At 43.3% G+C, this 26,045-nt stretch overlaps 1 protein-coding gene across 1 annotated transcript in view; it reads right to left on the bottom strand.

The window, feature by feature from the left end:
* Positions 1-26,045, bottom strand: part of LAMA1 (laminin, alpha 1) — a 173,431-nt gene that overhangs the window by 55,326 nt on the left and 92,060 nt on the right. The window contains 16 exon segments of the mRNA XM_011994364.1: positions 1,096-1,255; positions 2,179-2,290; positions 3,910-3,999; positions 6,253-6,395; positions 7,722-7,915; positions 8,180-8,266; positions 10,481-10,602; positions 15,321-15,458; positions 16,633-16,753; positions 17,402-17,529; positions 18,394-18,579; positions 19,517-19,696; positions 20,212-20,355; positions 22,008-22,244; positions 23,375-23,511; positions 24,140-24,320. Of these exon segments, the coding sequence (XP_011849754.1) occupies positions 1,096-1,255; positions 2,179-2,290; positions 3,910-3,999; positions 6,253-6,395; positions 7,722-7,915; positions 8,180-8,266; positions 10,481-10,602; positions 15,321-15,458; positions 16,633-16,753; positions 17,402-17,529; positions 18,394-18,579; positions 19,517-19,696; positions 20,212-20,355; positions 22,008-22,244; positions 23,375-23,511; positions 24,140-24,320 (2,360 nt within the window).

Genomic DNA, 26,045 nt, shown 5'->3' on the forward strand with positions numbered 1-26,045 from the left:
AACCTCCGCCTCCCAGATTCAAGCAATTCTCCTGCCTCAGCCTCCTGAGTGGCTGGGATTACAGGCATTCACCACCATGCCAGGCTAATTTTTGTATTTTTAGTAGAGACGGGGTTGGCCTTGTTGGCCAGGCTGGTTTTGAACTCCTGACTTCAGATGACCCGCCTGCCTCAGCCTCCCAAAGTGCTGGGATTACAGGTGTGAGCCACCATGCCCAGCCAATAATTCTACTTCTTAATATCTACCCTGATAATAATCTGAAATACAGAAAAAGATGACATATATATACAGTATAAATAAATATTTGATATTTCAATATAGAAAAATATATAAAGCATTTGCATAAGAAGTCCATCACAACATAATTTAAAATAGCAAAATATTAAAGTTTAAATATCTCACAGGACTGTATCATTTCATCTGATTATAGTTTAGATAGGAAATTCAAGAACAAAGTTTTGATGAAGTATCATGTAACTATTTATAACAGCACTTCAGACATTCATTACAATCTGGCAGAGACACAGCCTGTGCTGGTATATCAAATAATACCTGTATGGAAATGCTAAGATAAAAGCTGGAAAGGAAACTCCAAACTCCTTGTGACTGTATGTAAGAATGCTCTGTGATCTCTGTGTCACTTCACATCATGGGTTTCAATGTAACTGTACTTTTGTATAGAACTGAGTTCAATTATTCTGGCATAACATTGACCTGTCTTGGAGTTCACGGTATTGGTGGCCACCAATGATTTTTTTTCTATGAGAGTTTACTGCCTTATCCTTGGTCTACAGTGCTATGAGGCTCTGCTGTTTGTGCTAGGTGGAAACATCCCAGAATCATAGAAAAGGACAGAAGCCACTGCATGATAGCACAAAGATAGATTATACTGGCTGCACAGATTACACCGTTCTATATCTGGAGGGGTCAGTAACCACCTCTTCCTTTACTTGACCACAGGGCCCCTTCTCCTCTCTTAGGATATTCCATTCCCAGTGAGCACTTTTCTTCCAGGATGCCTCCTTCTCCTTTGGAGATAGCATGCAAGTTTCTCTCTCTACTTGGTTGCATTGTGAACGGTAATTGGGAACTTACTTGAGTTCAAGAGTGGCATTTTGGTGCAACTGTGTGAAGTCTCTTCTCTGCATGACTTCCAGCAAAGATGTCCCATTCTGTTGCATGCTCTGAAGTGTAGAATTGAGTAGCAGGAAATCTTCATCCAAAGTCTGATTTAAAGTTGTCTTTTCAATAATTTCTATGGAGAAAATTCACCAATTATTTAATAAGCCTCTGAAAAGTGGCTACTAGTAGCAAGTGAAAAACTTACAAACTTCTCTGCTGAGGACTGCTCTGTTTACCTAAGCTGAGTTGGACCTCCATGCCAGGCCAGGCCACCTGGTGTATCCCAATGTACTCTGTACATCCCTTAACTAAACATCCATGAACTTGGGATTACTGGCCTATTTCAAAGTCTTTCCATGCACCAATAAACTCCCTAAAGGCAGGGACATGGTGTCAACCTCAGCATTTCCTTGTACCTGGCAGAGACATCTGCACATGAAAAATAAATGTTCTCAATAAATATTTACTACATAAATAAACCACCAATGCTTGATCCTACTTTTTTAATTAAACATAATTTGTTCTAATAATTTCCTTACCTTTTGCCCTATAAAGTCTGATTTGCATTGGATTCTGTACTTTTTAAGCCCTTACACTATAATTCAAAAAGAAGAGTGATCATATATTTCTGGTAGCTGGAAAACTGAAAATAGCATGCTAAAAGCCACAGCACACCCAACTGAGAAATGATTAAATTATTCTAATATGATGGATATACTTGGTACCAAACTGAAGTCCCAAATACTGTCAGCTCCTATTCTGGGCAAATGGATGGGGAGCTACCATACTAACTTTACCATAACGCGGCTTGAGAATTAGGATCTAAGTTTTAGGTGTAATGCAGAAAATAAGAAAAGAAATATGCATTTTTTAAAGCTAAAACTCTCAGTGAAAGACTAAAGCTTACACATTTCGGGATCCCCAAACTACTGCAGTCCCTCTGGTTCCAGAAAGCCCAATGCAAGAGATATACATCTATTCATATGTTTAAAAAAGCGACAGTGACTTCTTACTAGATAAGGACAGACACTTCAAACTAGACGCTGCCCACACTACCTGTGATGTTCATCCGCAGCCTCTCAATAGCTATGGCCAGGTCTCGACTCTCCTTGAAGATTCTCTCAGTTGCCCTATTCACCTTTTGGGTACTTGCTAACATTCTAGTGAGCTGGTGGAAAAATAAAGTCTCAGGTTAGTTTGACTTTAAGGAGTCTGACTTTAAATAATATGCAAACTTTAGTATTCCGTGGTTGTCGCTTATCAGCAACAACATATATTCCAGAATATAGAGTAAAGATGAGCACTATTATGCAAGCTGAGGTTCCTATTTTGGGGTTATAAATGGACTCAGTAGTTAATGAAATAACCTACAACTCACTCAGCGTAAGAAAAGATGGGTATGTTTTCAAAAGCAGGCTAATTGTGTATTAAACTACAGATTCTCCTAGTGTCTATACTGTGAAGGCCCTCAATTCACTTTAAAACCCAAATATACAGAATATAGAAAGTAAACCTTACTGATTTGTATGGCCTATGAAATGTTAGTCTCTAGGAGCTAACACGGAGTCAGTCAAGCTGATTTTAGATCTGATTCTGCCAGGCTGTGGATAGGCCCAGACATCTCCAAGCGTTGTCTGTAACACTTGGGAAACAGTAATGCTTACCTCCCGGGGCTGCTACGAGAACTACACAAGATGAGAGCCAGGAGGTCCGCAGCCCAGGGGCTGCCACTTAGCTGTCCTCAGCTGTTATCTTTACTGGATTTTTACTATTTGTAAAAGGAAAGGTTGTTTGTAATTTCCAAGAATGTAAAGTAACTCAGACTGGGTCTAAAAGTGTTTTCCAGTCAAGACCAAGTAGAATCTTCTTTAATGGATACAGAGAATTTATTTTAATCAGCTTATCATTTCCAACCAAATGTTTGCTTGATGAGGTACTTAAACCCAAACTTAAACCCTTCAACTTTTTCCAAAACATCGTTAATTCTAAATTAACAGGAGCCAAACTATACTTTCCAGGGTGATGTTTGTGTATGTGTGCATGTGTTGATGGAGATTAGATATCCATATGTATAGATACTGCATCACAGTACACACACACACACACACACACACACACACACACACACACACACAAAATTCATAAATGAAAAAATAGTAAATTTGACAGTAATCCTTCCTCACCATCTGCAGAGGGTGAGATTCTTTTTTAGGTCACTAAATGCCATTCCTGTCACAGGTTAAACAGAATAAATAATTCCCTGAGGACATGAAAACAAGCTCACTTGCCACTCAGGGCCCTAAAATCAGAACCACCCCAACCTGAAGACTGAAGGTTGCACAGACACCACGTCGTGAGGTCTGTGCGCTCCCTGCTCCACCCAGAAAGTTTCAGAGAGCATTACTGATGTTCGGTCCATGCTTTTGGGCTCACCCTGTGCTTGGTTACTAAATGAATTTAGGAGAAGGAAGAAACCTCAGCGATCTTTTCATCCCCGCCCCACCCTTTGTTTCAGAGGAGAAAATGTAAGTCAGAGCCAAGAGACTGCCCAACTCTGTCCTCAGCAGAGATGACAACAGACATTAAGTTGGGAGCCTTTTCCCACTAAACCACAGAAACTGGCAGGGTCAAAACCAATTTGATGATTAAGTAACTGGAGCACAGCTCGTGGGAGGAAGAGGCTGGCACGATCTAATCAGAACCTTGCGGACAGCCCCAAGGCAAGTGTTCAGGAGGGCTGATGGGAGGGACTGGGAGGAAGGTTGGTTAGTTATGGAAAGAATTTACCTTCTTTTGCAGGTTGTCCGTTTCTTCTGCAACACCTTCAAGCTTAATTCTTCCCAGGTCCTTTTGCATATTTTCTCTTAATAAAGATTCCTAGGAAGAATGGAGGAAATAAATTATAATGCTTCGCAGTAAAATGTTCTGATTCTTAACTAAGAAGCACTTGTTATTTCCTTTTTGTTCACAGAAAGAAATTCTTTCCTTGGAGCTGTCATTTAAAAAAAAAAAAAGATCACATTTACTTAGGTTTCGATTATAGCGACATGATTCCATACAGCTATCCTTTGCATTATATTTCTGATATAGATATAAATTTAAAATCCAGTGTGATAAGCAGAATCTGATACTGCTGCAATTCTCAGATAAAATTATGGCTTTATCTCAATAGCAGAGTCACACAAATTTAATTATAATTGCAACACCTAGGAAAAAAACGCCTTTAGGCTAAACTACAAAAGAATTCAATAAAGAAAGATTTATAAATACAAAAAAATAAAGAAAAATAAAGTGCTTAATTTATGCCAACATCCTCCTAATTTCTTGTATGATTTTGTTTAAACCTTAAAACTCAATGAATATTTTACATAAACACAAAAAGTTATTTAAAGAAAACAGACAAGTGATTTATTTAGAGCAAATCATTCAAAATGAGTTAAAATTTAAATCAAATATTTATTTGATATATAGAAAATTGTTATATCCCTGGGACCCATACTGGCAGATTAATATACTGATTGTATATGTAGTGATTGGAAAAAACATTTAAATATTCTTTTTTTAATAGATTTAAAAGCTCAAAAACACTTTGTGACATTTGAGGAAAGTATAATATAAAAACATCTCTTAGAGGTCCCTAAAAGACCACTGCAAATCAAGATGGATCCAAGAACCAGCCCCATCCCAACAGACACACAAACACACACACCCCGCTAAGGAAGTATTAAGTTTGAGGAAAGCTCTTATCTAAGAAAAGGCATTTAGGAATGGCCATCCCTTTTATTGCTTCCTGGTACACTGCATAGATTATGTCAAATTCTAACACATATATAAAGCAAAATTTAAGAATCACATTGTTTTCCAATGAGAATTAAAAGTGGGTCAGGGGCGGTGACTCACGCCTGTAATCCCAGAAATTTGAGAGGTCAAGGTGGGAGGATCTCTTGAGCTTAGGAGTTCAAGACCAGCCTGGACAACATAGCGAGAGCTCCTCTCTATTAAAAATAAAAATTAAAAAACTAGCTGGGCATGGTGGTGTGTGCCTGTAGTCTCAGCTACCTGGGAGGCTAAGGCAGGAGGATCCCTTGGGCTATGGAGGTTAAGGCTGCAGTGGGCCATGACTGTGCCACTGCATGCCAACCTGAGTGACTGAGGGAGACCCAGTCTCAAAAAATAAATAAATAAATAAATAAATAAAATAATAAAAATAAATAAGTGCTATAGTAGAACACTGTCTACTAAGTTAATTTCTTAACTCTTCATCCTTTTTTAACCTAGGCCCTGTTGATGAAAACATAAAACTATGATTTACTGCCAGATATTTAATGTAGTCTTCCAGGGAGGAGAGATTCTGTGCCCTGCAACTCTCGTGAAGTGAATAACAATATACTTAAAACGGTTCATCTTCAGCATGAGCCAATTTTAAAGAAGATACTATTCAGATTTATTTTCTGCTTTTCTTTTTCTTTTTTTGAGACGGAGTCTTGCTCTGTCACCAGGCTGGAGTGCAGTGGTGCGATCTCGGCTCATTGCAACCTCCATCTCCCAGGTTCAAGCAATTCTCCTGCCTCAGCCTCCCAAGTAGCTGGGATTACAGGCGCACGCCACTGTGCCCAGCTAATTTTTGTATTTTTAGTAGAGACAGGGTTTCACCATGTTGGCCAGGATGGTCTTGATCTCTTGACCTCGTGATCTGCCCGCTTTTGCCTCCCAAAGTGCTGGGATGCTGGGATTACAGGTGTGAGCCACCGTGCCTGGTCTATTTTCTGCTTTTCTCATAGGGCAGCTGTTTTTAAACACCCAAAGTTGTCTTACAGAAGAGCAAGTGGATTTGGTCTTATCCCAAAAGGCAGAATGAGGGCCACAGAGGACAGCATTGATAAGGAGTTCTCCAGGGAGCACTCACACAATGAAAGCTGCCAACTGTGAAACAAGCTAGCATGTGAGATAAGTAAGTAAGTGCCTGTCACTGGTCACAGTCAAGGAAAGACTGGAAACCTGCCCGCAGGGGCCGATGGAAGTTGGGCTCTCACACTGCGGGGAGGACACATGCAATGACTCCCACCATTCCACTGACTATATCCCTCAATGATACACGTGTCTGTTCATCTCTGTATTTCCAGTACCTACCTGGAGATATTTAGTTGTATTTTCCAGGTTTGACAAAATTCCATATGGGACAGGGATAATGCCAGTGAGGTTCAGAGAAAGAATGGCATCACCAATCTCATCCAAGTCATTCAGCAGCACACCTACACATTCATCATCACAGGCTACAAGACAAATTTTTAAAAAGGAGAGTTAAAGTTAACGCGGTGTGGTCTGCCCATTTTTTCATGGGGTTGCATAAGCTGTTTTGTGAAAATGACATATGCGGTCAGAGTACACTCCAAAACCCCATGCACCATATCTGATCTCATTCTCACTCCAACTGTGCCATGGGTGGCATGGCAGGAAGTGCTAGGCCCCTATTCAATGATGATGCCAAGACTCAGATCAGATACGTAACTTCCCTGAGGTCACACAGAAAGACAGCTGAGGCCGAGAGTGGCGCCCAGCTCTGGCACACATTTCATTCTTCTGCCCCCATCGTGATGCTGCCTGGTTCATCTTTAACTAGGACCCACCGCACTGAATCCCAGCATTCCCTTCCACAGCCTGCTTGTCACCTCCCCAGTTAGTTTGCAAATGCATCTTTCGCAAGTACAAGTGAAGGACACTGGACAGAACAGTGGGGGTGTTTGTGCCTATAATCAACACAAAAGTCAAAGCAAAAAAGACCTCCAATGCCATGATCCTAACAGGCCTCCTTATCTTCCCCATTAACCCCTGAGAAGACATCCCAAGATGACTATCTCATGCACTTGCTGGTAAAATAAATCAGAACTGGAAAAAAAGTTTACAAAAGTCCATGATAGGCTGGGCGTGGTGGTTCACACCTGTAATCCCAGCACTTTGGGAGTTTGAGGCGGGCAGACTGCCTGAAGTCAGGAGTTCAAGACCAGCCTGGCCAATGTAGTGAAACCCTGTCTCTACTAAAAATACAAAAATTAGCCAGGCAAGGTGGTGGACACCTGTGATCCCAGCTACTCGGGAGGCTGAGGCAGAGGAATCACTTGAGTCCAGGAGGCGGAGGTTGTAGTGAGCCGAGATTGCGCTACTGCACTCCAGCCTGGGGGACACAGCAAGACTACATTAAAAAAAAAAAAATCCATGATAGCCAAGAGCGGAAGCTCTCATGAAATTGGGGTAACACAAATGACAACCCCACAAAGCTGTTTCCTCTCCCGCACTGAATCACTCCCGGCTCCACTAAAGGAAATATTAATGCCACTAAACGAGAAAGTTGAAATCACTGTGCTGTTCTGAGTGCCAGAGGAATAAACTGGTATCTTAGAACCTCCTGCCGCAGCTGGAAAACACATGATGAAAGGTTCAGTTCAGCAGATACAACAGTGATCTATGCTTAGAAAATAACAAAATGAAAATAAAACAGGAGGTTTGTATCCTGCGGACACTTTAGTGTGCCACCACCGCTTCTTTCCCAACACATTTGGGAGGAAAAACCATCTTTACACATTTAGAGGAGAAATACTCACAAACACAATCCGTTTCCATCAGAATGTGCCTCGGTTCACACTCATCGCACCGGAGCCCCGAGGCCCCCAGCCTGCAAACGCACTGCCCAGATGTGCGGTCACAGTCGCCATGGACAGAGCCGTGCGGGTTGCAGTCACACTTCTGGCAACTGCCACCTAGTGTTTGAGGGTTCCCATAATAGCCCAAGGAGCACCTACAGAAAGGAAGGAACATACGTACAGACAGGATGGTCAATACCAGCTTCTAACTCATGACACTAATCATTTCCACCAAATGAAATGCAAAGCACAGATCCATTCACCTTGGGAAAACTTGTTTTGGAACAGTAAGGAGGTCTTATTTCAATCAAGCAATGCAAATTGTTAATGGCTCCCAGATCACTATAGTAAATATGCCCAACACCTTATAAAAGAAATAGAGTACCCAGGGATTTCCACATGACAATCCACCCATGTACCTTTCACAATGTTGGCCTTCATAGCCCAGGAGACAGGCGTCACAACGGAAATCGTGGTCACCTTCCAAGACACAAGTGGGACTAAAACTGCAGGAAAAGAATTTCTTCTTGAATTTTCAGATATACAATTTCCATCTTTCCTTAAAGTACTTATTCATTACTCTTAGGATACACTATACTGGTCTCAAAGTTACGTGATCACACATAGCTTTTTAGAGCTTACAATCTACTGGGCAAAAGGAAGGAAAATAAATGTAATCAATAAGTGCATGCACATCTTGTATCCAAAAGACATTCATAAGACCCTGTCCAGGGGCAATCGTGTGAATGTTAAGTAGAAGAAGACTGACCTTAGGGATTATCACTAATTAGCCACCCAACAAGAGAGTGTCCCAAGGAAAAAGCGTCTTTGCTTACTAAGTGATAAGGTGGTAAGAGAGTTGAAACAACTATGAGCAAGCATGAAAACCCGCAGGGGGAAGATGGCTGAACACATGCTGTCAAAAAGAACTTTATTGACTATAATATAAGGCGAGGAAGGCAAGCCAGGGAAGCAAAGGCAAGGAAGTAGGGTGGAATTGGAGAATCGATGAACCTAAAGGCAGGCAGGGAGTTATGTGGTAGGCTACCAGAAGCAAAATGACAGAGCCTCTCAAAGTGTAATTATCGACTGGGATTTGAGCTCCTCATTCATGGATTTCTGCTTTTGTTTTACTCCTTTTTCTCAACATCCTCTACCCTCTGCCTTCACGTTTTAAACTACCAATGCGCCATCTAGAGGCTGAGCTGGGTGCATGCAAACTACTGGAGACAGTAAAAAACAAAAACGGTTAAAGCCAAGCCTGGTTCCTTCTGGTTAGCAAGACGAAGTTTCCAGCATCAGTTACCAGCCCCATACCACTTCTGACTCTTTTTCCTCCTTAAAATAGTAAAGGGACAGACTTCAGTGGAAACAAAATACGTAGAAAATAAAGCATGTGTTTTAGGGCATCTCAGATTCTGAGCACACACGAATGTTCACATCCTCACAATCTCTTCCTGATAGCACAATTTTAATTTATTAATGTGGACTTTGGGGACGTTTATAACCTTTTTGTTATTGAAGAAGTAAACTATTCAAACAGTACGGAAATGTGCAGAGTAGTAGGGTAGAATGTCCTTCCCAATACTTCTCTGGGCACATATAGCCACCTATAACATGGGTATGAATAGACATGTGGATATGAATTTTTTCCAAAATGGCATCACACTACATATTCAATTACATACTTCAACTGGCCATTTCTCTAATTCTGTGCCTACAGATATACCTTATTCTTTTCTCCATGTTTGTAAAATATTTCACTCTAGGAATGCAACACAATGTATATAATCAATTCCCTGTAAGTAGATATTTGTTTCCCCTATTCCTCATGAGTACAAGCAATGCTAAAACACATCCAACTTTACACACATGGAAGTATTTCTATAGCACAGACTACAGAAATGGAATTGACAAGTCAAAATTTACATATATAGATTTAATATCAAAAATAAGCACTAGTAACAACACATTTTAGGATGCTTCATAGCTTGCAAGGGAAGTGTACATAGTGCCTCTCATTCGGTACTCACCATCAGGAATCATTTACTTGGAGGCAATAAAAAAAACAGAAGATTCAGACAAATATTAAAAGGAAGACTTTGCTGCAGTATACCAAAAGTTAACATCTGATCTTTACATGTTCAATACCTTGCCAAATATTCAAAGTGACAATAAAATATTATTGACGAATTATAATTTTCATTTGAACCAAAGAGGATTCTTTGATATTCTAATTCCCACTTAAAATTTCTGGTTCCCTTTTGCATTCAGATAATTCTGTACAAACATCATGAGTACAAGATAGAAACTAGTCCCAATTTTATCACCATGTGCATTTCAGCACTTAGGCGCCAGCTTATATAAATTCTAATCCTATTCTCTTAAATGGTAATTGGGTTCTTTTGTATCATTATCAATAAAATTAATAACAATTCATCTCCATGCAGATTGGATACATATGCTGTGGGCTAAAATGAGTCTTAAAAAACAAAACCTAGAAGTCCTTTTTCTTTAACTGGTTGCATCCAAACATCCAGTACCAACACAGATGCTTTGCTTTTGAAAAGATTCTCTTCCAATGCTTTTGAGAATGAACACTTTTTCTTAAAATTAACCTTTTGCAACCAAAGGAGAATATTCATTAACACAGACCACTGAGGGTGAACTGAAGCAGCCCTGGGCAGCCCAGCATGCCAGCTGCACCTGTGGGGGCTCACCTGGCAGGGGGGCCGTGAGGACAGACACACAGAGCACAGTCACTTGCTGAGCCAGTCACCTTCCCATAGTAGCCAGAAGCACACACATCGCAATGGTCACCTGCTGTGTTATCGCCGCAGTTCTGGGAGCCCACATTTAAAGGAAGAGAGAAAAAAAAGGGGAAATTGTTAGAAATCATTCTTATCTGGTAATAGCTAAGCACTGCCACGTTTTATATCAGCGAGCTTTTAAAAACATAAGGGGAGCATTTTCCTCCATATTCTTAAAATCCTGAAATCATTTCCAGCTCTGGGGCTTTCATTCATCATAAGGCTGCATTCATCCAATAAAGCCAAGAAATTACTAGTATACTCTTCTTAAGGAAAATAGACATAGGAGCCCTAAAAGCAGTTTGCAGAACCTTAAAACACAGTTTTAAAGTATTTAGTGGCCCAAAAAACAATCTGAAGCACCAGTTGTGCACATAGTCAGGGTTCAACAACCACATGCAAGGAACTGAAGAATGGACAGACGATTTAGGAAATAGACGATGAGGGAAGAAAACTCATGGTTTTAGAGCACCACTGATAGATTACTGCAATCACCAACTAACTTTCAGTTCATTTTTTTTTTTTTTTTTTTTTTAGAGATGAGGTCTCCCTGTGTTGCCCAGGCTGGAGTGCGTGGTGCAATCATAGCTCACTGCAGCTTTGACCTCCAGGGCTCAAATTCAAGTGATCCTCCTGCCTCAGCCTCTCGAGTAGCTGGGACCACAGGCACATGCCACCACGTTTGTTTAATTGTTAACTTTTTTATACAGATAGGGGGTTGCTATGTTGCCCAGGCTGGTCACAAACTCCTGGCCTCAGGTGATCCTCCTGCCTCGGCCTCCTAAGTAGCTGGGACGACAGGCACGGGCCACCCCATGTGGCATTTCCAGTTAACCTTTACATCATCCTTTGGACCTACGGTCTTTCTATTAAAAAGGGTACACATTTTTAAAGCTAAAAGAACAAGCAGTTATTGCCATCTGATTCCAATTTGAAACTGGCATTTGCTCAATTCATCTCTATTTACTCAGTCCCTGGCCACAGGATTCCATGTCTGATGCAGCTGAGTCGAAAAACCAGGATCGCTGAGGAACCCCTGAGCAAACTCCTAGGCTGACTCACACTTTTCTCCTTGGCAGTGAGAGGTGATACAGAAAGACATAATTTTACATGTTAAAAAAACACTATTTTAAGTTCATTTAAATGTTTTAAAAATTCTAGTGTTTTTCATTTTAAAGTTCTATTCCTATTTTTTTCCTGATGAGGACAAATTTTACTGGGATCTACCTGAGCTCTCAAACTGATCTCTCTTTAGAAGTAAAATTTGTAATCTCTCTCTTGAAAAGTAAATGTGTTAAAGACATGTGTTCATGGCATGGCCTAAACTTGACAAGGAATAAATATTAGACGATGAGAGAGAATCGAAGATTTTCAGGTTTTCCACAGCTAACACCAGCTCCCCCTGACACACGACAGACTCTGGGCTCCCTAGAGAAGCAAAGACAAGCTGCCCCAAGAGTGGCCGGGAAATAAGGACCTCCTGATGAGAACTAAAGCGTGGGCTGAACTCGTTGCTATGGGAAATGCACAGAGAATGCCTGCCAATTTTTCACTACGTAAAAAAGGTTCAGTCATATCTGCCAGAAGGCGGTGGTAGGGAGTGGGTAACCAGGAAGAGGGGCTCCCAACCTACTGCCCTTGTCCTCTGTCTCCCCAGCCCCTTCCAAGTCATACTTCCAATCAATCACTTTTTTTTTTTTTTTTTTTTGGAGATAGAGTTTCACTCTTGTTGCCCAGGCTGAAGTGCAACGGTATGATATAAGCTCACCACAACCTCTGCCTCCCGAATAGCTGGGATCAAGCAATTTTTTTGCCTCAGGCTCCCGAGTAGCTGGGATTAGAGGCATGCGCCACCACGCCCGGCTAATTTTGTATTTTCAGTAGAGACAGGGTTTCTCCACGTTGGTCAGGCTGGTCTCAAACTCCCGGCCTCAGGTGATCCGCCTGCCTGAGCCTCCCAAAGTGCTGGGATTACAGGTGTGAGCCATCACGCCTGGCCCCAATCAATCGTTTTTATGATAACACCAAACGCCCAGTGACCTGAACATCCTGTATACTAATGACAAAATCAGATCCAAAACGGTCTTCGTATCTACCTGTACAATAAATACAGAGGGAGTGCTTAGGAGATTATGTTGAAGAGAAATGAACTGCACTCAACCACAAAAGGATTTGAAACACTGAGGACGGAAGGGAAGGTACTGGGCTTAAAGAGCAAGGAAGAAGGGACGGAGGCGCTATATTGGTGAGAAGAGTGCAAGGGTCTTGTGTCTAGTCAACGCTGTGAGGCAGCAGTGACAGGGCGGACATGACTACCCTGTCCAGGCTGTGCCGTGGACACACAGCACCTCGAGTTAAGGAGAGATGCTCCCATCGACTCCGGGAGCAAAGGCTCAGGGCAGGATACCAAAGACAGACAGTGACATGTACACCCCAGACTGGCGAATGGACCCATGACCACTCCACCCGGCCTCCAGCCATGTGAGGGTGTGTGACTTGGAAGGTTGAAGATTCAGGGCCTTTGGACATGGGAAAGAGGGACTTGATCAAGTAGTTTCGCAAGGTATTTGTTAAGATCCTACCACCAACAGATGCACCAACAGATGCATGGTCCAGGGGCACCGGCTTCAGGAAGAATCAGAGCTCCTAAAGATGAGCTGAGCTGTTCTGGAGTGAGCTCCCCATTGTTGCAGGTGTGTAAAACGTACACTAAATTACTGCCTGGCATGGCTGTTACAGTTCAGACTTCATATCTGAAGGGATAGCTGGGCGTGGTGGCTCATGCCTATAATCCCAGCACTTTGGGAAGCCAAGGCAGGCGGATCATTTGAGGTCAGGAGTTCGAAACCAGCCTGGCCAACATGGTGAAACCCTGTCTCTACTAAAAATACAAAAATTAGCTGGGCGCGGTGGCAGGCGCCTGTAATCCCAGCTACTCAGGAGACTGAGGCAGGAGAATCGCTTAAAGCCAGGAGGCAGATGTTGTAGTGAACGGATTACGCCATTGCTTTCCAGCCTGGGTGACAGAGCAAGCCTCCATCTCAAAAAAAAAAAAAAAAAAAGATCTGAAGGGACTCTGACAAGAATAGAAGGACCACTGCAACCCTGAAATCCCATCCTCTAAGCCCAGACACCATTTTTTGTTTATAGTGGGTTTCAGTGACAAGAATTGTCAATAAGTGGTGACCATGAATGAAGAAGTCCCTAGGGACAAACACAGAATACAGATCTGTAAAAAGAGGGAAAACCAGAATCAAAACGTGGTGGGAGGCAGGTTGGGAGCCCGCAGTCCTAACTCCTCTGTTTTGGCTCCAGTGTTTTCTTGTGATTGGGCCACACCCAGGATCTCCAAGGCTTCGGGTGTGTCCGTGGTGGGCAGCGCATTTCCCTTCAATGCATTATTTTACCCAAGGCAAGTTAATCTGGGAACAATTTCTACCAGTAATCAATGTTTCCACCTGAGTGATTGTAAAGCATGAGCCTTCAGGAGCAGGAAACAAGTATCAGATCATTTTGTTATCTGCCTCACTGGCTCAAGCTAAATCACGGCACAGGAGTTTGTCCTCAGTCAGGGCTGCGAGCCTTCTGTCTGGGTCGCTTAGTCATTTACAGTGGCCAGAGTTCTCCATGTGTCCCCGAGACCAATCTTTTTGTTTGTTTGTTTGTCTGTTTTGAGACGGAGTCTCAATCTGTCGCCCAGGCTGGAGTGCAGTGGAGCGATCTCAGCTCACTGCAAGCTCTGCCTCCTGGGTTCGTGCCATTCTCCTGCCTCAGCCTCCTGAGTAGCTGGGATTACAGGCGTCCGCCACCACGCCCGGCTAGTTTTTTGTATTTTTAGTAGAGACCGGGTTTCACCATGTCAGCCAGCATGGTCTCGACCTCCTGACCTCGTGATCTGCCTGCCTCGGCCTTCCAAAGTGCTGGGATTACAGGCGTGAGCCACCACGCCCGGCCCCCGAGACCAGTCTTGGCCTAGGAGAAGGTGGCTGAGAAGCAAACACGCACTAACATGTGAATAATGTGCTGTTATCATCCCCTAGAGAATATGCATTTTTAAAAAAATGCAAGGAGAGGGCAATATTTTACATAGAGAAATACATTTGCAACACTGGCATTAATTTATTTTAAAATTCCCACGTGAGCCCCCAGACTTCATCATATATAGTTCTCATCTATTTTGACTACGGCAACCGGTACTGCAATTAAAAACAAGGCATGCAACTACAGTCATGCGTCACTTAAAGATGGGGATACTTCCTGAGAAATGCATCCCTAGCTGATTCTGTCATTGTGTGAACATCATAGAGTGCACTTACACAAACCTAGATGGCACAGCCTACTACACACCTAGGCCATATGGTAGGCAATTGCAACACAACAGTAAATATTTGTGCATCTAACTATATCTAACATAGAAAAGATACAGTAAATATACAGTGTTATAGTTTATCAGACCACTGTCCTATATGTGATCTATTGTTGATGGAAATGTCATTATTTGGTGCACGACTGTAATTCCCAAATTGATGCCCACAGATAAATTCATCAAGAAAGTAAAATTTATTAAAGAATTTCCACTGATAAAGTCAGAACCACTAAGCTATTCCTTCCTTAAAGAAATACGTTTATATTTTACATTGAGCTAACCTCTCACTAAACCAAGGCACAGCTATGACTTTGACCAGAAATCTGACACTCAGCATCCGCTGTACTTCTAAACTCAGGCAAGCACCCCCACAAACCAGCATACCAGACACTTCCCGGTGTCAGGGTCACAGGTGTCACTATGGTTGTTGCAACTGCAGGGCACACAAGGAGCAACCAGAGGGCGCGGTCCCCTGCCACTCCCTGCTGGGAGCTTCCCTCTGTGGTATCCAGGGGCACAGTCCTGAGGGGATGCAAAAGGGAGGGCAAAAAAGTCTGATTAAATAGTCAGTGAGGGACTTGAATAGACATTTCTCCAAAGGAGACATACAAATGGCCAACAGGTATATGAAAAGAAGTTCAACATCTCTATCATCAGAGAAATGCAAATGAAAAAACACAAGGTGATACCACCTCACACCTGTCAGGGTATCAACTATCAAAAAAAAAAAAACAAAACAAAACAGAAACTAACAAGTGTTGGTGAGAAACTGGAACCCCGTATACTGCTGGTGAGAATGTAAAATGGTACAGTAAAAACCAGCAGCTATACCATTTCCATCTCTCCAAAGATGGAAAATTGAAGCACCATGTGATTCAGCAAGTCGACTTTTGGGTACACATATAAAAGAACCGAAAGCAGAATCTCAAAGAGATAGTTGAACCCCTGTGTTCAAAGCAGCATTATTCACAATAGCCAAGACTGGGAAGCTACCCAAGTTTATTCATTGACAGATTAACGAATAAGCAAAATGTGGCATGTATATACAATGGAATATTATTCAACCTTAAAAAGGAGGGAAATTCTGACACACGCTACAACATGAATGAGTCTTGAGGACATTATGCTAAGTAAAACAAGTCATTCACAAAAAGACAAATTCTGTATTACTCCACTTATTTTGTTTATTTATTTTCGAGATGGAGTCTCTCTCTGTCACTGAGGCTGGAGTGCAATGGCTCGATCTCGGCTCACTGCAGCCTCTGCCTCCAAGGTTCAAGTGATTCTCCTGTCTCACCCTCCTGAATAGCTGGGATTACAGGCAGGCGCCATGTATTACACATATTATAGAAGCGGGCCCTACAGTGGTCAAATACATAGAGACCAAAAGAAGAGTGGTGGTTGTGGGGAAATGGGGAGCTAGTGTTTAATGAGTGCAGAGTTTGCATTTGGGATGATAAAAAGTTCTGAGAATGACAGTAGTGACAGTTGTACAACAACGTAACTGTACTTAACACGACTAAATGGTACACCAAAGAATGGCGAAGATGGCAGATTTCGTTACGTACATTTTACCAAAATTAATTTCTTTTTAATTCAAAAAGAGAAAAAAATGATATAGTATATACACATAAGTTCTGTTCGTCTCTTGCAGTTGCTATAACAAGGAAATAGACTTTGACTAGAGTCTCCCTACCTGACACGAGAATCCCACAGTGCCAGGAGGACAGACACAGTTCTCTAAAAGAGATGCAACCTCTTCTTCTGGGTGCGGCTTTTCAGCCTTTCTGCCAACCTCCATTGAAATGTCTGAGATTCTGTGCAGCCATCATGTTAAGAAGAGAGGAAATGCTAACATTGGAAAAACTTTCTAGAAACACAGCACATGACCTAATATTTGCATATATATGAAACCAGAGCTTCCTTCCCTGTTTGGAGTAGTTCCCACTTGTGATTATAAGTGAAATGTCTTAAAGCACATTAGTACTATCATGAGACATTTTAGACATTTAAGAATTTAAAAATAATGTGACAGAAGTACACCTAAAAGACCTCTTGAAGTGCTGATTTGGCCAAGACTTAATGGCTTTCTTTATGGGCTAAAGTATTAGAGGAGTTGGTGACAGCATTCTTTATACATCATTACGAAGACATGCGCATTTCAGTTTTCACCGGCAGAAATGGCAATTGTTTCTTTTCTTTTTTTTTTTTTTTTGCATTTTATCTTCAGCCAAGATTCCACCATTATGTCCTTATATTTTATATCGACATTAGCATGCTAGGTGGATACTTTAAGTTATAACTCACACATTCCATAATGATATTAATATTCAACAATGTTTTGGTAAGGAACTGAACTACATGATTAATAAAAATAGTAGGTAATGGAAGCGGAATGAGTCAAATTCTTTCAGTTTGCTTTCAAATATGAAAATAACGGTCAAAATTCTAGAAGCTCCAAGTACCTGCTCTGCTGTAATCCTTGACCATATGATGCCTTGATGAGGATGTACTCAATGTTGCTAAGGACAGACATAAAATCCTCTCGCGTGACAGGTTTTTCCGAGACAGAGTTAAAATATTTCCAAAAATGCTGTAGAATGAGAAACACATTCATTTCAGCTCAGAGGCCAAATTCTGACAGGCATAAAACTTATAAAGAATAAATTCTTTTATAAATTTCTCCAGAAATGAGCCGTGTTCTGTGCACGCCACTGAGTGTAACTGACAAAGACCTCCTGACACCTCCACAGGCAGGTGCAGCGTCAGTCCCATTTATCAATAGATACGCATTACCTAAGGCAGTGCCAGCCGCACAGCGAACATCCAGTAAACATCTGCTGGGAGAACGGACACTTCCCAAACCTGAGCAAGTCCAGCGTCTCCTGTACCACTATCTCCATGCAGGTTGAAAATAGGACGCCAAGATAAAGAATTTAAGATGCAGGGCCCACTAAACTGACATATGCCTAATACACATTTCTTGAGAATTTGAAATTCAAATTGTTTTTGGAAATCCTGCTAATCCCACTGGAAATTTGATCCCAGGGTCTTCTTGCTCAGTCTCTCTCTCTTTTTTTTTTTTTGAGACAGTTTCGCTGTTGCACAAGCTGGAGGACAGTGGCGCAATCTCAGCTCACTGCAACCTCTGCGTCTTGGGTTCAAGAGATTCTCCCATCTCAGCCTCCCAAGGAGCTGGGCCTACAGGCGTGCACCACCATGCCTTGCTAATTTTTGTATTTTTAGTAGAGACGGGGTTTCACCATGTTGGACAGGCTGGTATCAAACTCCTGACGTCAGGTGATCCACCCACCTCGGCCTCCCAAAGTGCTGGGATTACAGGTGTGAGCCACCACACCCGGCCGCTCATTCTCTTATTAATGGCTTTCATCTTTCACTACATCCATAGCAAAGTCAATGTCTTTAAGGAACTTATATGAAAAGATCCCATTTTCACCTCTCTCATTGCTACTTCTTGTTCCTGCCTCACTCCATTCTCTGGCGCTGGTGCATCCATGTAAATGACTTGCTTTCTGGTCCGACCACCTTTGATGAGAACTTGAGGCTCAAAATTGGAGGTGCCGACGCCGTCCAAAGAATAGAAGGCCACGCTGTACTTCAGTTTGCCACCATAGGCCATGAGCTATTAAATAACACAGTGTTGTTTACTTCTCTGACAAAGCTTTCGCTTAAAAACATTTTATTGCAAGCCTACCACCATATGAGAGAAATCTTGTATCTTCAAAATACATGCGTGAAATATGTTGTCTGGAATTTGTTTCCTTCTAATTCCATTTAATTATGGATTATTAAGTTGACCTAAGTTACATAGTTCCTTTTGAGAATACAAACAAAAGTGAGCTCCAAAATAACAAATCAAGGTGGTAATGATGCAAATTATTTTCAAGCTCCTTTAAATTAAAAATTTCTCTGTCTCCAGGAGCACTGGATGCGTATTTGCAAATTGTAAAGATCAGGGTGAATTCATACACAGACTCCAATGGTTATATAAACAAAAATCCAAGTGATGCCTTTCATGATCTTTTATAGTAGTTCCGCACCCTGCCCCAAATGAGTGATAATTTCTTGAAAAGGGACTCCCAGGCCATAGCACCTAGGTTTGTACCACAGGCATATTAGTAAACACAGTCCAGTCCCACACCACGTAATGACATTTCAGTCAATGACAAACCACATATACGACCATGGTCTCATGAGATGATGATATTAACATTCGCACCTAATGACACATTCCCCTAGAATGTCTCTCCACTGTTAAGTGACAAATAACTGCATATGTTTGTTGAATGACTGCTTTAGGAAGAACCAAAGTAATATAATGTGAACTTAAAAAACTTTTAAAATTAATGAAAAATTTTAAGGAACCATATACTTGATGAGATTTTTATAAGTATTAAATTTCTCTGACCTCACTTAAAAGAGGAAATTAATAACCACTTCTTTAAATGACAGGCCGGCCCAGACTGTGGTGATTTTAAACGATTTCCGTATCTCCCAGGACGGGCGGCCTGGGACTGGCTCTCGGCTGGGCGTGCCCCTCACCTGGGCGTGCCCCTCACCTGGGCTCCCTGGAACTGCCGCGGCAGCCGCCAGTAAAACGGCTCCGCGTGGACGTGCTGCCGGACGGTGGCGGCATCCAGCAGGAAGTCCGGGGCCTGGTAGTAAACCCCCTCGGTCGTGCCCCTCAGGTTACTCTGAGAAACCACACGCAGAAGAGGCTGATCGGAGCCCAGCGTTACCTAAACCACGAAAGGGAGGGAAAGTGCACTTCAAAATACGAATTTTCCACTCCAGTTTCATCCTTTAGATTCCATCATTGTTTCACAGATGAAACAGCTTCATTATTAAAACAGAAACAGTAAAGACTTTTCCTTTAAACTAAACATCTGGATGAAAATGAACTGAAAGTGCTTTAAACGACCGCATTTAAGGCCAAACTGTTGCTGCATTGGGGAAATGTTCGATGATATGCAGAAGATGGTTAAGATTTTGCAGTTCTATCTTCTCTCCAGTGAAAGTTTTTCATAGATTAGCTAAGGAACAACACGGACAGCCTTTAGTTCAAGCTCCATTTACTTCCTCGGCCAGCAGAAGCCGAGCTCTGATCCATGCTCTAACCCAAATTAGCTTCCTAGAATTTCTGATGCCATAAAAGCAAAATTTAATGTGAACACTTGGCTGTGTCTCCCACCCCGACCCTCCTCCCAAGGGGAGTGGGGTTAGAAGCAGAACGTCTTTGCCGTGCGTGACTTACTGGGGTCCTCACGTAGCCCTCCAGCTCCGAGCAGAGGTGGGACAGCCCGGAGCAGAAGCAGGGGCTGCAGCCCAGGGCGTTGTCTGCACTGAGAGCAAAGCTACCCTCCCGACACTCGTTGCACTGAGGGCCGGAGACATTCTCCTAAAGGGAAACAAATACAGGACTCGCGTTTGCCTAAAAACGAGATGTGATTTCTGAACAGAAACAAAATAAAATACAAACATAATTTTAAAAGTAATTATAGATGCACAAACATCAGTTTCCTTTAGCCGGGCCCTGAGCTCTCTGCGTGTCAGTTTTCTCAAAGATCCCATCAGTGATTCTCAAACACAGATGATTATCAGAATCATCTTGGAAGCTTTTGGAAAATACAGATGCCCTGATGAGAACATCCCATGGCAATTCTGGAAGCTGCCTCGAGTCCCCAGGTGATTCTGATGATCCCTGGGCGTGAGAGCCACCAGCAGGTATTATTATTATTACTACTACTATTATTTAAGACAGAGTCTCGCTCTGTCACCCAGGCTAGAGTGCAGTGGTGCAATCTCGGCTCACTGCAACCTCCATCTCCCGGGTTCAAGTGATTCTCCCACCTCAGCCTCTCGAGTAGCTGGGATTACAGGTGCCCGCCACCATGCCCGGCTAATTTTGTATTTTTAGTACAGATGGGGTTTTGCCATGTTAGCTAGGCTGGTCTCGAACTCCTGACCTCAGGTGATTCACCCGCCTCGGCCTTCCAAAGTGTTGGGATTACAGGCATCAGCCACCGCGCCTGGCCCAGGTGATTATTAAGACAGGGCCTGCTGCTCTACTCATCTGTCATCACAGCTGTTATCATAAGATGTGGCAGAGTCCAGGTGTGGTGGCTCACACCGGTAATAGCACTTTGGGAGGCTGAGGCGGGCAGATCACCTGAGGTCAGGAGTTTGAGACCAGCCTGGACAACATGGTGAAACCCTGTCTCTACTAAAAATACAAAAATTTAGCCAGGCATGGTGGTGGGCACCTGTAGTCCCAAATACTTGGGAGGCTGAGGCAGGAGAATTGCTTGAACTCAGGAGGCAGAGGTTGCAGTGAGCCGAGATTGTGCCACTGCCCCCCAGCCTGGGTGACAGAGCGAGACTCCGTCTCTAAATAAATAAATAAGTAAATAAGGCCGAAAACAGGGAGACTGATGCTTCTATTACTCCCAGGCCATGATATCTACATGAGTTTTCCTTCTTATCTCCAGTCACCCATCAGCCCATTATCATCATCAAGCCAGAGGCCTACCATCTCACCACCCATGGGAAAAGGACCAGAGGAGGTGGCTCTGACCTCCTAATAGCAAAGCACATTGGGAAACCTAACGGAAATACACAAAACTTATAATGACATTGAAATCTTACCTCTTGGGAAAATAATAAACCCTGATTTCCTTCAGTGTGGCCAGCACCTGCGGGAGCCCAATAACCTCACAGGGATCCCATCACAAATCCCAAAGCCCTGAGATACCTACTTCACCTGCATACTCAAAACACACAGCCACTCAGCCTCTGGGATAGATGATCAAAAACTCGGGGCAGTTTTCAAAACGGTTCCATCATCTGACACTTGTAACAGTAAAAATTCAATTTCAGAAATCATCCATCACTCTAGAGGAGCACAAGAGACTTTGAACTCAGATGCGGAAGGCAGTGTGAAGTCACTAGGAAATGCATCTAAAACCTGGTTGCTGAGGTAAGTAGTCAAAGCCCAAGAGTCACGATGAGGAGCCAGACAGAGGAAGAAGGAGGAGGATGGATGGTAAATACCTTGCAAGGGCAGGCCCCAGTTTCCTCTGCACAGCCGCAGAGACCCTGCTCCAGGTTGCAGGCATCCCCCGACGTCCCCCTCAGGTCACAGTCACAGGGAACACAGTGGGGGAAGTCTCTGTAACCCAAGGAGCACTGATCACAGGCCCGGCCACCAAATTTCCACTTGCACTGGCAATGGCCAGTGACCACGTCACACTGATGATGAGTCGACCCCATGAAACTGCAGTTGCAGGCCTGAGAGACAGGAAAACCAACTCAATAAAAAGACAAGATTTGATGCTTCCAAGTATGCACATATTTGAATGACAGGAAAACACTACACGTGGGGAAGATCTACAAATGAACCATCTCCCTCTTGCTATTGCTCCATGGATTCACTTTGCCATGTGCCAACAGGAGATAAGCATTGTGTTGCTGGACATTTGTGCATCTTAGTGGCACATGCGCATGGGGCCAAAATTGTAAAGTGAAATGAAATCTACTAGGTCAAAACAAGTCTCACAAAATTACTGCAGAAATCGGGCCCGGCACAGTGGTTCATGCCTGTAATTACAGCACTCTGGGATGCAGAGGTGGGAAGATCACTTGAGCCCAGGAGTATGAGACCAGCCTGGGCAACATAGTGAGGTGCCTGCCACCACGCCCGGCCAATTTTTTTTTTGTATTTTTAGTAGAGACAGGGTTTCACCGTGTTAGCCAGGATGGTCTTGATCTCCTGACCTTGTGATCTGCCCACCTCAGCCTCCCAAAGTGCTGGGATTGCAGGCGTGAGCCACTGCGCCCGGCCAGTTTTTGGATTTTCTAACCATCAGTGTAACAACTAGGTTCTTGAAGAAAACCTAGAATAAGGTGTCTTCAGGGTGTGGTGTCTTCCACTTTGACCCCTCTCATCTGCACTGAGGTGTATTGTTTTTGGTTTTGATTTTTAAGATAGAGTCTTTCTCTGTCGTTCAGGCTGAAGTGTAGTGGTGCCATCACAGCTCACTACAGCCTTGGATCCCTAGGTTCAAATGATCCTCCTGCCTCAATCTCCCAAGTAGCTGGGACCACAGGCATGTGCCACCATACCAGGCTACGTTTTTTTTCTTTTAATTGCTATTTTTTGCAAAGACAGGGTTTTGTTTTGTTGCCCAGGCTGGTCGTGAATTCCTGGCTTCAAAGGATCCTCTTGCCTCAGCCTCCCAAAGTGCAGTGATTACAGGTGTGAGCCACTGTGCCTGGCCCACACTGAGTTGTTTTTTTTTTTTAAACCCACAAAGCTATTCAACAGATTAAAGTCCAGAAAACATATAGAAGAAAAGGCCTGCAACTTGCTACAGCAAAGCAACTCTCAGTTACGCAAAAGCATGGATGACAGCGCTCACCTGGCACCCCACCTCCATATCGTAGCCCCAGTGCCCATCCTCACATTCTTCACACCTCACACCCTGTGTGTGAGGGGGGCAGACACACTCTCCAGTTTCTGGGTCGCAGGTATTCTGAGTGTGTGGGCAGTCACAGGCTGAAATAAAGATGAAGCCTGTGTTACAGATCTGGGTGACGTCAGTAAAGGGCTAAGAGCTGACGCTGTTCTTTCCCTTTTACGAAGAGTCTAAGGCATTCTTCTTCCTCCTAAAAGATGCCTCACAATTCTGAAGATTGCTCCATGTCCTCATGGAGGTGGCCAGCCCTCCATCTCAGGAGATGCTGGGGGAAGAGGGAAAATGGGGACAGGACAGGGGAAATAGAGAGAAGAGTGAAGAGGCCCTCACTAGCTGATCACAGAGGGAGCCAATACTTACTTACTGCAGGCCCAACGCCATGCTGAAGACTTTATAGAGAACACTTACACTAACTTCTCAATGCAGACTCGCATTAGCATCCCCATTTTACAGATGAGGAAACTGAGGCCAAGCGAAGTTAAATAATGAATCTAAGCTCCCACACAATTAGTAGGCGGCAGAGCCATGACCAAAACTTAGGCTTGTACCCTGATAGGGATCAGAAACCAGAAAAAAAGTATGAAATCCTCCAGGGAAAGAAGAGAAAAAGTAAATGCACTTAACCGAAATTAGTTGGAAGTAGAGGGAGGGCCGAAGGAAAGGTCCAAGAATGACTATAAAGTCTCAAACAAGGAAACCAAGGCTTACGTGTACAGCTGCCATCCTGGTAGGCGTAGAAGCCACGGGCACACCTGTCACACCTTTTCCCTGCCACACCTGGGACGCAGTGACACTGGCCTTCATCCGTGCAGTCATCTGACACGGAGCCTGCCACGCTGCAGTTGCAGGGCCGGCAGCCATGGCCTGAGTCCAGCCCATAATGGCCATGCTGTTTCACCAGAGGGGGAGACAGTACAAACCAACATATGTTTTAATCAATGACTCCTCATATTAGTATGTTCCAGAACACACACAGGGTATTTCATAGAATCATAAAGTATTCATGACACCATCCCCATCCCTTTATAGTGAACGTCACTCTCTAGACAGGCACGGCACTTGTCAGCCACACTTTGTGACATGGTTTGACTCTGGGTCCCCACCCAAATCTCAAATCGAATTGTAATTCCCATGTGTCAAAGGAGAGAGGTGATTTGATCCTAGGGGCAGCTCCCCATGCTGTTCTCATGACAGTGAATGCTCATGAGATCTGATGGTTTTGTAAGGGTTGACAGTTCCTCCTTCACATGCTCACACTCTCTCCTGCTGCCTTGTAAAGAAGGTGCCTGCTTCCCCTTCCACCATGATTAGAAGTTTCCTGAGGCCTCCCCAACCACGCGAAACTGTGAGTCAATTAAACCTCCTTTGTTGATAACTCCCCAGACCTGGGTAGTATCTCCATAGCAGTGTGAGAACAGACTACTACACTTGGGGACTTAGCTCCTTCTGAGTCATGGATTCAATCGCCTCAGTACCAAGGCTAAGGTGTCAGTCACACGCATCTTACCAAACACTGGTCACACTGCTGTCCAGTCACGTTTGGTTTGCAGTCGCAGAGCCCGGTCTCAAGATGGCACACGGCAGAATGGGAGCCTTTCGCATGGCATCTGCAGGCTAAACACATGCACACAAAGACATATTAACCCTCACTTCTGAGGATGGTTATAAGATCCTTCATCCCCAAAGGAAAAAAAAAAAAATGTAAACCTTCAGCGTTTCAAATCACAAAACTAAAAATGATATTACTGGCAATAACTTTAGAAGTTTAGCATTCTTCTGAAGAGTAAACTAAAACAGGGTTAGTGGAAGGATCCATCACAGGAAAAACATATTGAAGCTATTAAGACAATAATTACAAATTCGCTTAACTAATTTCATGAATTCCATGACATTTTAAAAATAAGCTACAAATTCCCGTGAAAAACATGCAATGGAGATTTTCAAAACCAACTTAGCCATTTGTTCTGATTTCAATCAGGTACATATTTTTTATATATATACACATATATATACACACATATATATATATACACACACACACACACACACACATATATATATATATATTTTTCAGACTGAGTCTTGCTCTGTCGCCCAGGCTAGAGTGCAGTGGTGCGATCTCGGCTCACTGCAAGCTCCGCCTCCCAGGTTCATGCCATTCTCCTGCCTCAGCCTCTCAGGTAGCTGGGACTACAGATACCCGCCACTATGCCCAGCTTATTTTTTGTATTTTTAGTAGAGATGGGGTTTCACCGTGTTAGTTAGGATGGTCTTGATCTCCCGACCTCGTGATCTGCCCGCCTCAGCCTCCCAAAGTGCTGGGATTACAGGCGTGAGCCACCGCGCCCGGCCCCCAGGCACTCTTTATGAATGCGTGGACTCAGAACATGTGCAGTGTGTGTCATGACATAACGATATAACAAAAAAGAGAGAAAAACTTCACAAATAATGGAAGGCCCAAACACAACCCGGAGGCTGCAGCAACAGTGCCGGACACGGGACACGGGAAGGTCAAGGGCAGAGGAAACGTGCTGGGATTTGCCTCCTTCATCATCTAGGCCAGGCTGGCCATCTGTTTTCCTGGGGTGGGGGCCTTAACGCTGAAGTCCCACAG

Source organism: Mandrillus leucophaeus, unplaced genomic scaffold (genome assembly GCF_000951045.1).
Source record: "Mandrillus leucophaeus isolate KB7577 unplaced genomic scaffold, Mleu.le_1.0 Scaffold453, whole genome shotgun sequence".
NCBI classification, from domain to species: domain Eukaryota; kingdom Metazoa; phylum Chordata; class Mammalia; order Primates; family Cercopithecidae; genus Mandrillus; species Mandrillus leucophaeus.